The sequence below is a fragment of the Varroa jacobsoni genome, unplaced genomic scaffold (assembly GCF_002532875.2).
Source record: "Varroa jacobsoni isolate VJ856 unplaced genomic scaffold, vjacob_1.0 scaffold_266, whole genome shotgun sequence".
Classification (NCBI taxonomy): domain Eukaryota; kingdom Metazoa; phylum Arthropoda; class Arachnida; order Mesostigmata; family Varroidae; genus Varroa; species Varroa jacobsoni.
Genome location: NW_019213168.1, coordinates 20,320 through 37,620, shown reverse-complemented (window position 1 = coordinate 37,620; position 17,301 = coordinate 20,320). Strand labels below are relative to the sequence as shown.

General features: G+C 40.3%; 2 protein-coding genes across 4 annotated transcripts; both read right to left on the bottom strand.

Annotated features, from left to right (window-relative positions):
• Nucleotides 1-25: 25 nt before the first annotated feature.
• Nucleotides 26-6,819, bottom strand: LOC111258807 (uncharacterized). 2 transcript variants are annotated; one of them, XM_022830352.2, is made up of 4 exons: nt 5,413-6,797; nt 5,011-5,070; nt 766-914; nt 26-333 (listed from the first exon to the last, which is right to left on the bottom strand). In XM_022830352.2, exons 1-4 carry the CDS (start codon nt 6,589-6,591, stop codon nt 174-176), a joined length of 1,548 nt encoding a protein of 515 aa, XP_022686087.1. In that variant the 5' UTR covers nt 6,592-6,797; the 3' UTR covers nt 26-173. The 2 variants fall into 2 exon arrangements, with proteins under 2 accessions (XP_022686087.1, XP_086823720.1); XM_086967594.1 differs by lacking the exons at nt 26-333; nt 766-914 and adding an exon at nt 1,756-1,921 and having other exon boundaries at nt 5,413-6,819.
• A 2,212-nt stretch (nt 6,820-9,031) lies between these two features.
• On the bottom strand, nt 9,032-13,004 carry LOC111258806 (uncharacterized). 2 transcript variants are annotated; one of them, XM_022830350.2, is made up of 2 exons: nt 11,260-12,982; nt 9,032-10,550 (listed from the first exon to the last, which is right to left on the bottom strand). In XM_022830350.2, exons 1-2 carry the CDS (start codon nt 12,388-12,390, stop codon nt 9,981-9,983), a joined length of 1,701 nt encoding a protein of 566 aa, XP_022686085.1. In that variant the 5' UTR covers nt 12,391-12,982; the 3' UTR covers nt 9,032-9,980. The 2 variants fall into 2 exon arrangements, with proteins under 2 accessions (XP_022686085.1, XP_022686086.1); XM_022830351.2 differs by having other exon boundaries at nt 10,017-10,201; nt 11,260-13,004.
• Nucleotides 13,005-17,301: the final 4,297 nt, after the last annotated feature.

Below are 17,301 nucleotides of genomic sequence, written 5' to 3'. Positions count from 1 at the left end.
AACTACGATATATGATAACAATTCGTATGCTAAAATCTTCCACCATAAATAAATATCTGTTTATTATCCACGTTTGCATTTTTTTATTTTTATGTAATGGATAGTAGTAAAGTTTAGCTCTGTTAACACATGAATTCTTTATCCACCCGTCGCTTTTATATTTTTGGGTATTATTACTTCAATGGTGTAACAGCGATATCGGGTAAGTCTTGAGTACCATCCTTCGTTATGGCTACGACCTTGAAACACGGTAGATTCACTAGTAGACGCCTCTGAATTTCGGCTACGCATTTCTTCAACATAATCTGAGCCTCTGAGAGAGTCATGTTTGGCCTGAAGGGAAAAGACAACAAAAACGATCCGGAAAAGAAACCGATGTAGATATCGGTATAAATAGATACGATAGTTTTACAACAAAATGACTGTCGTTACTTTAGTTCAATGTACAGGTTAGATCTATAGGTAAGATTTTCCACTTCCCCATCGTCCTCAGTCAGTTCTTAACTTTTCGCTTTAAGCTTCATATTTTACATTCTACATTAGGTAGTGTTAATGTGTCCAGCGAGAAGCCGTTATGCGAAAAATTCCATATCCATTAACTAATGGAGAGGCATAACTTTCCACTGCAACTAGTAAAGCTTGTTAGCTAATTGTTACAAATAATCCAGTGAAAATAAAGCAGCTCATTACTGGGGATGATCGTTCTGCAGGTAGTGTTGCTAGATAATTATAATAATAATTCTTTTTTTTGCCGAATTCCTTTACCTATATTCCGTGTCGAGAATGGACGACGAGAAAAACGATCCGTGACCGTGTGCCGCAAATGGCACCTTTACCATAACAGCTAAATGGTCCATGTAATAAAGTTCAGGCTTCTTCGTCACATGATCGTATCCAGCCAGCAATAAGTTTACCTGCAAATTGCGTAACACGTGTGTGAACAGAAGTAATTTGGGAAAAACTGCTCGCAAAGACTGTTTTTCTCCAGGAGATAAGAAAAATTTTGCAAGTAGAACAAATGATGAATGATACTAGGAATGAAAAATTAGCTTTCACGAAACAATTATGCTGTTTTCATTATATTTATAATCGCAAAAGACTCAAAACTTTTATACATTCGATTTTCAAAACAATACTTAAAAAACAAAAATTAAAATATGCTAGTTTGACTTGTCCAACCCACATAGAGAACGTTATCAACCGCCCCGTGATCAAAGCAGTAGAGAGCAAAATACAAATGTTGCGTCCATCTATGTCCATTTTAATTACACTTTTATACATCATCGTATGTTAAGTATAAAGCAATATTTAGTAACTAAATTTTTCTATAAAAATACACACAACCCACTAGTCAACCAATATGTTAGCAATTCTGCGTGTTATTAAGCTACAATACACTGAATGTTATGACTCATATTGAAAAAATGCTGCAACTTAATATAAAATCATCTGTAACACGGTACAAATATAAAGTAAGTGAAATCAAAAATTTGTTCATCGCCAAACGCGCTATCGCCAGTTTCATGACCGTGGAGAGTTTTCACTTCCTTTGTGGGCATTTAACTTGAGTTGTTGAGAGTTGAATATGTAATAATATCTTTAACTCTCGATGTACATGTTTGTCACAAATCTCAACTTTGCATTCCCGCTGTTATTTTAGTGTAACCTACTCTGCATTCGCACCTGATACGGTGATCGGCTACGCAAACAATCAGCGAGATTTCTTCGTGTATAAGTGGCCGCTGCTGCCGGACTTAATTCGTACCCATTACGCATCTTGTATAACTGGATGTTCTTGGCGATAAACTCAGCAAATTGTGTAGTGTCGCCGTCTTCGCCGGAGACTGCCATCGCGAGAGAATCTGACAGCTTGGTGATTTTCGACTCATCCTGCTTAATCATCATTATACTGAAAGAAACACTGCCATCCGAAGCAAGCAGCACGAAGTCATCGCATTGAACGCCAATTAAACACTCCATCGTTACTTGGTATCGATATCAGAGCTGACTGTGATTACCGCCACCCCGTCGCCGTTACTGAGACTGCTATGATAGCTAAAAGAAATAATCGAGCGACTTGCAATACGTTAACTGATTGCACGGAATCAAATCCTTAAACGATGCTTCTTTACGAAGATCAACAAAATATTCCACGGTCAATATTGCCAGAGACACTACCGGCATACAAGCTGCAAATACAACAATTCTATGACAAAGCAGTTTTGTTTGTTTTCGATCTCATACGGAGCGTCTGCTTAAAAACGCCGCCATCAATAAACATGTACCATGTTTATTGATGGCGGGCGTTTTCGATAACACGCGCACAAGTCAATGGAAGAACTAGTTGAAATGAGCAACTAGAATTTTCTTCGTTGCTTTTTTTTTTCTATCAGGACAAGGAGCTTTTTTTGTTTGTTTGCTAAAGGAACAACTCGTTTGTTTTGCTTGCTGAAGGGATGCAGGTTCCTTCAAGTGCCTGTGTTAGGTAGATTGAATTTTGTATTGATTTAGCAATTATCTCTGATATTAATTCCAGCTAACTGGAAGCTGCCGATTTGCCGCGCAGATCATAATTATTTTTGTTGGGTTGAACTTTCTTCAGAGCTGACTTTCAGCTGTTTCTTCTACAACAGACATTGATACTGCCATTCTTTTTTCTATCTTATTTATAGTTATCTAAGAACATATCAGTGCAGAGACAATATACGAGCAATCTGAAGGGATGTAGAAGAATAATAGACTACTATATGTATCGCTTTCTTTATTGCTTGTATTCCTACTTTAGAATTACCCTAGGAAGCTTTTCTTAGCCTGGTCACATTTATCAACTACAGAGTAGTGGCTATGTTTTAGGTAGAATTTGGATTTAGCAAGTATATAAAATACATTTTTTCAAACCAAATCACGAAAATAGACTGACGGCGTTTCTCATATCGACTCAAGGTGAATTATAACGAAGGGAGATAACTAATTGAGCTGTTAATTTTGTCAGTGCCCACTGCATATATGTCTTCCATTTTCAACAATATCCACATTTTTTATATAGCCTATGAACTTGTCGTGCCATAAGCATGTACCTAAGCATGTGATGCTAACCATTTTTTATATTCAACAGATATATATATATATATATTCTTTTTGTGCTAAAAATAGTCTATTTTTTTAGTTGTGTGAGGTGTTAGGAAATTACAATCAATGATTCGGTATTTAAAAATGGTACAAAGGAAACGAAAGGATAAAAAATAAAAAGTTTAATGGCAAAATCTGTTCTAAACTTTCAGCAAAAAAAAATAAGACGTTACATTTTCGCTTTGTTTTAGTTGACTTAAGCCAAACCTTCTATCGTAAGTACAGTAGTCAACGATCGACGGAAAAATGAACACAGGTGTGATTATAAGGGCTTTGCTTTTTTAGATTTATTTACTATGCTCGTTTTCGTATTTATTTGCACATATCTTGTGGAATACACGAGTTAATAACACATTTTAAGCATAACAGATATGTGGGTTTGCTTTACGTTGTTTTCGTCATATCATACACTTTTTTTTTTTCTGTATATATATGTGTATAAATAAATAAATATATATATATATATGTATATATGTGTGTGTGTGTGTGGATGTCACTGGGTGCGGCACTGAGGTTCACTTAAAACTACACATCGTGAGCGACAAGCTATGCCATGTGCGGCAAGCATGAACGTATCGGCGTTCACACGGTTCATATCGTAAATTAAGGGTATTTCGGTAAAATCACATGTCCATGGACAGTAGATCGGCCATAGGGTTAGCTGCCTAATTCAAACGGAACAAATACAACGTCATTTCGATTCGTAGAAGGGATGCTTTACTGAAGATATATTGATGCTGTAAGTGGAATTCGATTCCATGATAAAAACTATTTCTATTATCATTTTTCAGGCATATTCAAAATAATCCTTCTAAACGCCAAATAAGAAAAAAAAACAGCTTTTTCCAGTAATGGACGCTGAAATAAATTTATGAAGAATAAAAGAAATGTTATTTTTAGTTTAGTAATGTGAACGATAAAGTGCAAGTCTTCCTATATATATATATATATATATATATATATATTTAGTTAGAATATTATATATAATTTATACTCGTTGGATTTCTCTTTTTTCTTTTCTTTGCATCATATAGTAACGTAGAGTATACATACGGTTAAGCAAGGCTAGGTGGCCAAACCATTAAAAACCAAAAACTGTTAAACTACCGGACCATCCTGTGATCTCCAATCAAAAGGACGGTCCAAATAGACACCTCGAAGATACACAGGGTTGATGGCGAGTACAACCTTGCTGATACGACGCATTATTTGACGTCGCAATGCATCTGACGTGGGCCAATATACGTGAACTAGTTGTGATTTCGGTGGAACGGCATACGGGCTTGTGACCTTTCGCAATAATAGTATTGTGTTCCGAATTTATTTTTAAGTATCAGACGGGAATCCACCAAAAATTGACACTACTTAAACGATCGTTTCGGTTTAATTGTAATTGTTTCTTATGCAACGACTTGGCACTGACAGTAGATCGCGTTTTGCCGTCCATTAGTTTCACGAAGAAGATCGACGAAGACTTTTTTGTGTTCTAACAGCCCGCTCACTCGAGTAGGCGCACCACCCGGGCGCAAGGTAATCGATTATTGTAAACAGCTCTATTAGCATTTCATTTATTGGATTCGACCCGCCTGCCAACGTGCAAAGTTCGCCAATACGGTGACTCTGGAGTGTGGCGACTACATTGTTAGAGTGGGTAGTTGGAACGCGGTCCCTAGGCAAAGCCTTCAACAGATTGGCTATCAACAGCAGGATATTGCGAATTGTTGCATTCGGCATTGTACTGGCCCCACCGTACAGCGAAGCCTCGATGTCCTTCGTAAGAGTCTTCCACATTGTCTCTACAGAGTACCGTCCTAGCAGCGTGTCAACAATTTTCTCATTAATCATAAAAACTTTATCTTTCTCGCTGAGATAAGAACTTACATTGTACAGAGTGTCGATAAGTGGGACGACACAGTCTGACTCGCCATAACGAAGAACGACCTGAAGAACAACGTACGGGGTTTATCATTAGCGACTAAGCAAGAAGCTGCTGCAAAAATAAGACAATAGTCAGTGTGTATTGTTATAACTAAAACGGCAGAGGGTTTACGCTCGAGTACTATTGTAGAGATCTATTTTGAACATTTTATCAGCAAAAAAAGTAGCCGGCTTTTCATTCGATAAATATAATTTCCTAACACAATAAGCCTTGATAAGAAAGTTTATTAATTTCGAAACATTACCGTTTGTGGGGCATTCATCAAGGCTTCCGTTTTCGTTGTTGACGAACTGGCTAGTTTGGAAAGCGTTAAAATTTGAAAAAAAAAAACTAACATGCCTTACCAGTGAATTTAGGACGAAGTTCTTCTTAACTTGTTCGAGAACCTCGCTATTGTTCACACATAACCTCATCACTTTTGCCCATTGTGTCATAACAGGACTCCAACCGTCTAAAACACGACTGCAGTAGTTAAAGCATTCCGATGTCACTTGGTGAACAAGCTTCTCTCGAACTGGCTTGTTGTTAGTCATTACTATATTCCACATGAGTGGTGCCGCCTGGTCGTCAAGATCTGTGACCATTTGTTTTTGGAAATATTCCACAAGACGCTCTTCGATTACTATCTGAAACGACTCGAAGATGCGTGCATCCACAAGGCTTCCGGCATAAGTTGGAACCTCAGCGATGTTGTATAAGACCTGTAGCGTTGGCACTAGGACATCGTTATGTCGAGCACTCGAAAGCACCTCGCCGAGCGTTTTAGCCACTTTGGCATTGTGCGCTGAGTTCTTGCCCTGGTCAAATTTTGTGAATTCGCACAAAATGCCTAGCGTTCCTCTGATACACTCGGGGTGTTCTATGAGTTGCGAGGCGAGGGTAATGAAAAACGTATCATTGATATTTGCAGGATAATACTCCAAGTCGGTGGTCACTTCGTGTAAGGCTTGCAAGATGACTCGGTGCAGCTTTGAAGGCGCTGTCCTGAGGCAACTTGCTAACGCTTCTACCATCCCTAGTGAAATGGCTTGATTACGATGACGCTTTTTACCTAATACGTACTTGCGAACCGATTCGATTTGGCATTCCAGGTTATCTTCTTGATCACAGCGGTTGTCTCGAATAAGAGTTACCACCCAGCGAATGTCATTGTCCGTCCTAGCTACTTCGTAAGAATACCCATTGGGATTTTGTTGATAAAGTCGGGTGGATGGGTACGAAAAGAAGCCTTGACTCCATTCAGGTTTCATATATTCGAGAGGTTTGCTTGGATAGAATTGGTTGTGGCTATCTTGGGGTGATGCTGATTTTTCGTGTGAAGAATTAGTTGCGGTCGCAGTGGATAGGTTGGACGAAGCAGAGCTTAGAGGCATTCTGTAAGGTACTGATCTCAATGCATGTGGGCTCAGCAAACTATATAACTTCTGTCGTGTCTGATGCTCGATCTGAGGGGACGGGGACTGAGGCTCGTAGCACGTCGACCATTTGTCAACGTTAGGCTGAGTTGTACACGACGGGAACATGGTCAATCAGTCTGTTAGAACTGGTCCTCTTGTGTAACGTTACTGTACGAAAGCAGCTTAAAAACGGTTTGCAATGGGACTACAAGAACACGAAATCACAAAGACGCATCCATTTAAATGCCCAATCATGGATTGATGCAGTGGTTACATACGAGTCCTCGTGTCAGACCGTCTGTCCGTGTCGTGCGTCCTAATGAGAATAAGTGTGCGCAAAGTTATGCACGCGCCGGTTAAAACCCCGCCACAGTACGTGCGGAAGCATTGATGCAATCAACGTGCCGATTTTTCGCCACGCTTTCGTTCAGGACATTGCACATGCGATGGTGGTATACGATGACAACGAACTTTAACAACAAATACGTACAAAACAATGACCACCACTGTACTTGTATGAACTTCAATCAACGGACAAAAGGAACGGATAACGGCAATTCGCCTACACTCTAGTCAGAAGCATCGCGACTAGAGTCTGTGCATCCCCATCGAAGTTTTATTGAATTGAGCATCAAGTTAGAATTGAGGCCTCTGCAATTTTAACTGGCCAGGTAACAATAGAGTACAACTGATGCTCCTTTGAACCGACTGTCGTTTGCTATGTAATGGATATACAGACAAAGGCGTCTTATTTAATGTTGATGGAATTATATTGGAAGACATAAACATACCTATCAGCTGCTGACATATAGCTCCTTGGGAGTAACGAAGCGGCAATTAATCGAACTTTGTAGGCTCATTTCTTCAACAGATGATGTAACCGTACCGTATTTTAAATTCGTATAGTATGAACAAAGCTATATTTGTTGATGGAACAATATACTTGCTGCCTAGGCGTATTCGCTTTTTGTGTTATATGCAACGATGGTGAATATATAATCAATACCATGCATGTATCAAGCTAGATAATTTAGCCTCATCCTTCTATTAAGAAAAACTAGCGGAGACTTTAGGCTGGCCTACCTTAACTTGACAATATCTAAACAAGGTCCTTGACTTGAGCAGTCCGAAAACAGACGAACGCAAGTGCCTCTTTATTCATGTTTCGTGCATTTAGCAACCTTTTTAACTGACAGTACTCAAATATCTGTTTTAAATAAAATTTGGATTTTATTGTAGAACGTCAAGCAGCATCGATAGCTTTTTTTAGTAACAGGTAAAAAAAAAAAGAGGTACAGTGGTTTTTGAGTCCATATACCGAGAAAAATATACTTTGGCTTCAAATAACAGTTTCCTTAGAAGTAGGTTAGTTTAAAAACATCGCATATGTTTTGTTTAACTATCAGCGCGCAATATCACAATTTGCAGAACACAGTCATATGACGGTGACTGCTGTAGAGTCTCTATCGATACTGTCTTATGTCAGTACCGAGCACTAAGTAAATATAAATCTAAATATTCGTTAAGTTTAAATATAACTGTCAAATTCGTAAAAGTGCTAAGTTGTTATCGAATGTTGGAACATTTAAAACGAGAACCAAAAAAGAATATTTGCTTGCCCAGTTCAATCGTCCCACCTAAAACATAACACAGCATCTTTCTGAAGTTTTTCCGGAAAATACACATTGATCAAAAATAATGGAGTAAATGCCATAAATAAGAAATGCTTATTTTTGTTCATAGTCTGTTTACATATTCTTGTTTGCTCAAAATAATTGACAAGCATATCGACAGCCGCAGGTATTTCGATTCTCTTCATTAAATCTCATCTAGCTAGCTTTAACTCTTGAAGGTATTGACTTTGAAATTAAGTACGCTTGGATTTCGTTCCGGTTTACGCGCTTGTAATCAGGTGCACCGCTTGTTTTATGATCGATCAGAATCAACCATAGCCAAATTGGTCGTAGTCGAATTTGAATTATTATATTTTATGTCCGAGTTTTTACATACGAATCCATTTGCTCGTAAATGCAACATGACTTTAAGACTTACCCGTAATTAAAGATTGAAGACGATTTAGTTTTTGAATTGATCGCTAAAGTATATCCATGACGTGTAAAGGCACATGCATCTATTTTAAATAGTTACAGCAATCATGCAAGTACTATAGTTAAACGCTTAAACAGTTGAAATGAGAACACGTTTTTTATATAAACAAGTTAACAACGTACGTTCACTAACAATTTATTTCAAGTATAGCATTTCCTATTGTGCAGGTCATTCACCTATGATATTTTTGTTCTATTTTTCAGATGACAAACGTGATGTCCACCTAATTGTGATGTAATCGAATTATTCCTTTGTATAAGGTATCATGTGCTTGGTACTGACGGTAAAATTAGCGTGTACAACAACATCGCAAGTACATAAAACGTGAAATTCTCCCTTATAATTTAATTATTATAATTTTGTACAAGGTACTAGTCAAGCCATGGTTGCTCGATACAAAATAATGCAAATTCTAAATCGATAGACTAATATATTCTTTACATAAATACTAGCCATATATGGATTACAGGGCTTTATTTCAGAATGTCATCAATTCAATAACCACTGAGTATGCGTGTCAAAAGGACGGAAAAACAAACCTGATAAGCGACAACAGTAATAGAGCAAACAGGTTTTCGGATTAAGTTAAGATTACGTCTGTTTTTCCTATACACATCGGTTATTTGAATTTGGTCTGCACAACTTGAACCAAGGTATGCATTTTCGCTTGGTAAATTACCAAGCGGACTGTGACGAATTTGGTTTAATGACGATACTCTGGTGATATTGCAGGCGGTTGTTAGATGATCTGCCGGTTGGATCCAATATAGAAGAAGTAAGAACGATACATGACTAAAACATATGCTGTTTGGACGCAGCTATGGACCAAGAAGTTGGTCAGATCATTTGTGTCGGATACGAACGGCATATCTGGGCAAGGCGTTGGGTTACTGCTAACTTCGATCAATCGAAGGCGCGGCCTGATTTTAAGGTTAAGCAATAAATATTGAAACTTTGAAGGCATCTGCAGCCCCGCAGCACCCGTCTGTACTGTAGTCGGATTGAACAAGTTTTTGGCTTTACATGACGACATAACTAGACATAATTTTCTCCGTCATAAGGTTTTAATAAAAGATTATAGCAGGTGGCAAGAAAATGACACGTAATGAGATTCAAGTCAATAGCGCAAAAACATCGAGCCATAGTACCCTAGACGCGCCTTCCTTATATAAATAATCAGATCGTAATGTTGTTTAACAATGTTTGGCTAAAACAATCAGTCGGATTCCTAATTCTAAACAAGTTTATACAATACTGAAAGAGAACGCCTCTGGAAACTTACAAGAATAATGTACAGAGGACCGTATCTTTCGTCCAGAACTTCGTCGGCATGCGTGCGGCTTCGATTGGCGAAGGTAAACTACCTCTGGTTTTTTGTCTCTAAATTAGCATAGATATAATATATCCTACGGAATCATATGACTGAGGCCTTGACGATTTTGGCAAGTTGCACAGACCGACGAACTCGACCAGTTTTTCGGCTGCACGGCTAAGTCGGCCCTCGCAGGTTTTACTGCTTGTATAATCTGCCGTTCACGGAAGCACCATCCAGGAGTAAGCTTGTCAATGACCGCTGTTAGTCTTAGCAACATGGCGTCGGTGGATTGCACGTGGGTTTTATAGGCGGCTAAGGAGAGAATGTCGCTTTTAAGTAGAGTTTCAACGATATTGTTTTTGTGCATTGCCTTGTCTCGGTATCTCGGTAAAGCTTCTAGCAAATCAGTGATCAGAGTCAAAACGTCCGTTGCAATATTGCTCCTGCCATTGGTTAAAATACCAAAAGGAGATCTCACACTTTGAACTTCTTCAACGAAACGCGCCCAAAGCTGTTTAACGGGAAATCGCTGAATAATTGCGTCAATAATGCTTGCCTCAATTATCAAATGTTTATATTCTGGAGAAATATGAATGCTAATTTTATGGAGCAGCTTAACTAGCGAGATCACACATGCATTTTCGCCGTAACGAAGAATTATCTGAAATAACAAAAGGAAGATGCAACATGAAATCCGCAGTAGACGACGAAGACATTTCTCTAGGTTTTCGCAAACAAACGATTTCAACATGTATTTGAACAAAAGTGGCATCATTGAACTCTGTGGCATAGGTAGCTATCTATCGAAAACTTATCGAGACTATCAAATGCAATTTGTTGTCGAAATGCGAACTGTTCGCCTACTTCGTTGTGAACCTATTCAGGATATGCTTATGAAGTAGCTTTGAGTAAATAGTAAGTATATGAACTATTTAACGTATCTATCCACGATTATTCAAAGAGCGAATCTTATCAGTTGTTTACTAAAAGTTGTTAAGCACCTCAATATAAAACGAAGTGCATCTACGCTTTGTTTTGAATCTAGATGACGACACGTGTTTCAAAGTTTAGCAGGCAGCATGTTACCAATGCACTATTATGGGGACTGGCTATTATGTGCTGTTTGTTATTTTGTTGCTTTACGTTACCATCTGTTATACATTTTTGTGCTTTTTCAAAGAACCCGCATAAGCTGGAGATTGATACGAACGGTAACAGACATTTTGGCTCAGATCGTTAGCTTAGTAAGTAGTATTCTTAATAATTCTAATGATTGATTCTTGATGAACTATACCGAGTGCATCATTCTGTTACATGGCCTAATCAATTACAACAGTAAATTTAAAACAAAGACGTCGATTGGTACTCACATATGAAGTTTCGATGAAATCCAGCCGAACTTTTTCGAAGACCTGCTTATCTAGTACGCATACCTCGATTAGCTTTGACCACTGCGTCATTACCTGGCTCCATTTTGACAAAACCGTTAAACAAAATACTGGACATTCCCGAACAAGCTGTGGCAACAGAAGCAGCGTGCGGTCAACGACGTTGTCGCTTAACGCAATCTTCCACATCAAGTTCAACGGTCGGCTGTCCATCGTTGACATTTTCTGTTGCTGAAAGTAGCTAAGAAACTGGTGTAGAATGGTTCTTCTGAACGAGCTGAGCACATCAGCACTTAGTATAATTCCGGCGAACACTGGGTTGTTGGCGATATTCGTGAGCACTTTCAGTGCTGGAATTACAACCTCCGCCGGTTGAGGTTTCGAGATGATTTCCCCGAGAGTTACTGTGACGTTACTACGATACGCCGCACACTGACCCTGATCGAATTGCGTCAATTCATCTAAAACGGCTAATGCGTTTTCGACATAAACCGGATTCTGCTGAGTAAGTAGTGTGCATAAACGCCAAAGGGCAGCGTCGTCGATCCCGGCGGGATAGTCACTGAGGTTGATCGTCAACTCGCGCAGAGTCTGTACGACCAGCGTAAGCAAATGAGATGGCGCCGTTTTGATGCAAGTCATGACCACTGGAACAAGGCCACATTGGACAGCCTGAAGTCGATTAGGCGGTCTCCCAGTAATGAATGTGCGGAACTGCCGTAGTTCGGTTTCGAGAACGTCGTGCTGAGCACCTCGGTCTCGAATAAACTTGGCCACGAGTTCAAGTTTTCCGTTTGACCACCTAAATTCGCTCGCGGCAGCGATGTTAACAGGATAGGGTATCCAGTGAGGCCGCGGAACCGACCTGTTGGCTGCCAGCCTCACGCTTTGGAAAAAATCGTCGCAAGTTGACACCTTCCAGATGGCGTCACCAGGTAGCCCTCTGTGAAGATGATCATTAGCGGAGTAAAAATTCTGCGACGCAGAAACATGCGAAATAGAATCCTCTTCACATAGAGAGGTATGGCGCGACCTGGTGTTGACTTCATCTTTTTGTGGGGGCGTACACGTCTCTAGTTGCAAATTGAAGGATTGTTCGAAGCTGTCTTCCATTCTATAGTGGTCAAAGTGGTGTACTTAGAATTTACAGATGCACGCAAGATTGACTCTACTTTTTATGTAGACTTCGTGTCTTCTTTGTGGAAACGAGAAATTTCGACGCTCGTTTTGTGCGACTTTTGCCGAACAAAGCTTAATCACCGATGGCGACGACAGCAAGAGACAAAGACGACACCTTGACTGCGTCGGTTCAGCAAGCACGTTTGCACAATCAGCCAGCAGGCAGGCAAGCAAGAGTCTTTGTGTCGCATCTAATGCAGGCGTCCCATAACAGCTAGAGAGACAATGCCATAGAATCTTGCAGTAGAACAAAACATTTCAGCGATCGCGTGAATGAGCCTTCAGTTATAATATAATCTCATGTTAGTTTTGCTGTCAATTGTCCGCGTGCAGTCAGTTTAATCGATTGTTTTAATGTTGGGGAAGAGAGATCTAACTGCACGTTTCGACCTAGCAACAACGGCGTGATGCTATTGTGATCGATGTTGGAGAATGCGAGAAACGAACGTCGATGTGAATGAGTTACGCTGTCGACGAGTCTAAATGAGAAAATGGGCATGATGGCAGGCGATAATGCTGTCAGCTATACCTAGGCAAAGATAAGCCCAATTTAAAGTTTAAACACACAAGCGTATTCAAAACCCAGATCGGAGTTTTCTTTTAGTAGTAGATGGAACGTGATGATTAGAAGTGATTGTCCTCTATTGTTTTTCTTTTGACAGACAAACGCAAAAGTTTTTAATAGTAGCTAAGTCTATTGAATCTCCATGTGGGCCATGCCAAATATAACCATTGCGATAACTAGATAAACATGCTAGAACTCCCAACACACTCTCATGCTGAGAGCTATAGGCGCGTATCGGACCGTTAACGCCCATACGGCTCGGATGCAGTCGACTCTATGTCAAAGGCCAAGCCAGGTGAAAGCTTTGGTACGATTTGGTGGGAGGATCCTCAGGAGGAAACAATGTGGGCCTAACAGGACGAATGGAAACTGATTTTAAAAAGACCACAGAGCGTAACGATAGCTAGTATCGATTTAGATGTAGAAAACTCAATGTGCTCCGGGGAAGGGAAGTGGCGTTATGTTCTATCTCACCCAGTTCTGCACAGTACTTAGAGATATAATCTGCACCACTGATATTGTTATCTATTATTGGTCAACTGAACCCAGAAAATCAATACGCAATCAAAAACTAGATTGCCTTGAAAGAATTTGAAATGCTTAGCGGGTCATTTATTAATGGCGTTATTATAATGGTGATGACGATTGTGATTACGAGATCTACTGCTGTAGTCTTGGTCTTAGAAACTGCGTTGCGTTGATATCGTTGATGCAACCGAAGGGTTACAATTCCGCTAAGCTCGGTCAACTCAACCGGTCGAAGCTTTAAACGTTGTTTCTGTCAAATTACTGCTCGGAAATATTTTGTGATATCGTAGCTGTGGGCGAATCGCCCCTGTGAATAATCGATCCACGAACATTAGCTACTGGATGATCTACACTCGAACGGCACTGATTGGAAGGTCATAGATAAAGAAAAGTTCGTTGTTTCCGAAACTATCTTACACTTCTTGCCTCGCTATTACCCCATGGATGTAGCCTCTAATTCCATCCAACTCAGATTACTCTGTCGTGTACCTTTTTCCGTTTTGTCGCACCGCATCAACTTACGGTGACTCTACTAACGAGAATATTTACACAATGGTTTGAGCCATTCAGTGATCTGAGCGCATCTACCTTTAAACAGTACTTTGTGGCTTATCTTATTATCCAGTGTTGACGAGTAAGTCAACAGACGCACGAATTGTAATATCGCGCGTATGAATGACCGCACGTAAATCGGAGTATGGAGTCGGATTGAGTCGGGCGGTAGAGGGTAGGAAAAGGTGGCCTTATCCTGACGAAAATGATACTATAGATTGTTGTTGTTGTGAACTTAATTCAGGTCAATCATTATGTACGTATGTTACGTACTGCGTTTCTATTAGTACCCTCTTGTATCTAGTAGTACATAGTATGTCTATTTATTATTATATATGTACTAGATGTGGACATTGCAGATGAACCCAGTTACACCACTTTAATTCGCTGTATTGCATATAAAATATATGACTAGACATAAAATGCTTGCCTTCACAATGGAAACCTTCGGCATTGAATCATACGTTAAGGGATTTTATCATCAGAATCACAAAACACCCACCCGTGAATATCAGAAAAAGATATAGTTCCTTAAGCAAAGGAAACGTAGACAGTGCAAGAACTTTTAACTATTTACGTTAAGTTTTCACTATTAAACGCGGAAGCTGGAGTAATCTCGTCCGTGCGCTTCGCCCCAGAAATACAGTACAAAATAAGCAGTAATATCATGATTATTATATGGTTATACACATAAGCAAATTACTGCGTTTTTGCCTAACATAGACTTCCCCAATTAATCTCACAGGACAGCATACTCAGTAAAGCGACTGCAGGGACTCACTTCGCGCGCATCAGGTTTTTGTCAGTTACCATACGCCGTGCCTACTGCACGTCTATATCACAAGCAATACCATATGTCGATCATATGGTACCACATGGTTAAAACATGCTGTGGTAGGAAAGCAAGTTAAGGTGTATAAAGAGAATGCCGTTATGATATTATAAAGGTACGCACTGACTTTGGCATAAATGTGCACCCCCATCAACTTCGATTTGTTCGACAAGAATATGTCGTGCATCCGATATAGAATAGCAAGACATTATGGTAATTATAGTGAATCTGATAGCACCTGTAGAATATCCCGGTAACGACTGGGGATAGAGAGCGAATGGGAAAAACTGTAGTTATAATAATAAACTGTAGAGTGTTTTCGATCGAATCGAAGCGTTTCGATTAGACTATCGATCTACTGGGGGAGATGATCCTTCCCATTATTTCGTACCGATATGATGCTGTGTGAGATACCCTACATTAGCGTGGAAACGAGCCTTATAGAGTGTTTAAACCGAAGAGAATTTCTTGTATTGAACTTTTTGCTGGCCCGTTGACGTACATTCAATTATACGATCATTAGTCCACCGCGCCTGTCACTGTGTTCAAGTTACAAAAAACAAATTAGAGTTCTTGCACCACATGGCGTCGATGTACGACGCTCAGAGTCTAAACGAAGTATCGACGACCAATTATAATACCAGCAATAACAGTGTTTTAAATAGTTTACTTGACGAAGAAAAAAGAAGCGATTTTGCTAGCAGTCACAAAACCGAATTGTCTTCAGCAAATTACAACAGAACGCAACGAGTTCGCTAGGCACTTAACGAACGAATAACAAACTATAGGAGTTGACCAATTAATAAATGGAGAAGCTCGTTTTCCCGTGGCCAATTTCCAGACTAGCTTACCGGTCAATCTAAATACACTACGAGAACAGCAGGAACGACAGGAGCTGCACCACGACGGAAAGCAGCTATTGGCGAGCCATGTTCAACTATTGCAGGAAATTATGCAACAGCCGCTTCCTTCGGTACAACATCCACGGCAGCAACCTCAGCTGCAGCGGCAACTGCCACAGCAGCACAATTGCATGCTACAAATACAACCACAGCAGCAGCAGCCGCCACTACAATTATTTTATGAGCAGTTGCTCCTGCAGCCTCCGCGGCAGCAACAAACAATCCCACAGCATCTGCTTCCAGCAATTTCTGCAGCTACAGCCGGTACTCTTCAGCAGTTGTTACAACAGTAACATCCACAGGAAAATGCGCAGCTGATGGGCCGCTTGAGCCAGCAGATTCTACCGGATCAGCGATATCCCCAACGACCACAGCAAGTACAGCTGTAAGAGGTACTCCAGCAGGAACAGGTGTCACTCGCCGTCGAGGCGGTTGCAGATAGACCATAAGGCAGTGTAGCAATTCCTGGAGTTGCAACGTCTTCAGCAGAAAAGCTACTCAAAAGAGAAAAGGAACAAATGATGCGGAGACTCCCATATTGGGCGCTGAGTTAAGTCGACTGCTAGCGGGAGGCGCGAGACCATTGCAGGCATCGATCATGACGGCAGCAAGCGCGACGACGACAACAACAGCAAGAGCAGCGGCAAACAAAGCAGGAACATATAAGGTAAAGGATCGCTGCCTTGGTTCAGTGCTAAGATGCTCGACTACTATACTAGGGACAAGTCAAACGACTGAAGCTCGAAGCCAAGCGTAAACATTGTTTGTTTACTGCTAAATTAGGCCAGCTGTCTGAGTCAATGCTTAACGGTCGTACCGAAAGCAGAACGCTAAACACTCATTTATTCCGAGTAAGTAAAGAGATGGGCGGAGGATACGGATTCGTGGCGCAAATACTGGACAAGATTCTCTGTTAGACTATTCCATGGCAGGGTCGGACATGATCGTTGTGCAGGCAGTTCATAATGTTGCGTGATACCGGGCTTGAGTCGTGTATTCTTCTCGGACCCCTTTGCGTGCAAGAATATATCTTGATTTTGGTAGACAAACCAAGGATATTTAGGTTTACGCCCATGTATCCGTAGCAATATCCTGTCACGTATGGGAGACCTGTGGTAAAAAGGTGTGCCTTCTAAAAGAAAGCCTTCGGTTCTTCAGATTTCTTTATTCCTGCTTCCAGTTCTATGACTGGTCTTAGACTGATTTGAGGTTTAAGTCCAAAGTAAACATTCGAATATAAAAGAAAAAATAATCAGATGCTAATGCCATTAATGTTTTCCAGCTGAACCAATAACGGCTACAGTTAGATAGATGGATGTACGATCCTATCCAAGATGTCAGCGACGCATATAATGCCGTTGTCTTTTAGACAAGAACTGATTCGCAGATCGTGTAAGGTCAGGCGAGCAACTTCACGTGGAGGTGGAGATTTTTTAAACCATCTAATGAATCAATTAGCTCAGAGG

What these genes read in the sequence shown, in the direction of transcription:
- LOC111258806 (XM_022830350.2), bottom strand. Translation starts at nt 12,390, where the DNA reads ATGGAAGACAGCTTCGAACAATCCTTCAATTTGCAACTAGAGACGTGT. An exon ending in ATTTCATCGAAACTTCATAT is followed by an intron (nt 10,551 to 11,259) that starts GTGAGTACCAAT and finishes TTGTTATTTCAG; the next exon opens with ATAATTCTTCGTTACGGCGA.
- LOC111258807 (XM_022830352.2), bottom strand. Translation starts at nt 6,591, where the DNA reads ATGTTCCCGTCGTGTACAACTCAGCCTAACGTTGACAAATGGTCGACG. An exon ending in ACTTCGTCCTAAATTCACTG is followed by an intron (nt 5,071 to 5,412) that starts GTAAGGCATGTT and finishes GTTGTTCTTCAG; the next exon opens with GTCGTTCTTCGTTATGGCGA. An exon ending in TTATCGACACTCTGTACAAT is followed by an intron (nt 915 to 5,010) that starts GTAAGTTCTTAT and finishes CGCAATTTGCAG; the next exon opens with GTAAACTTATTGCTGGCTGG.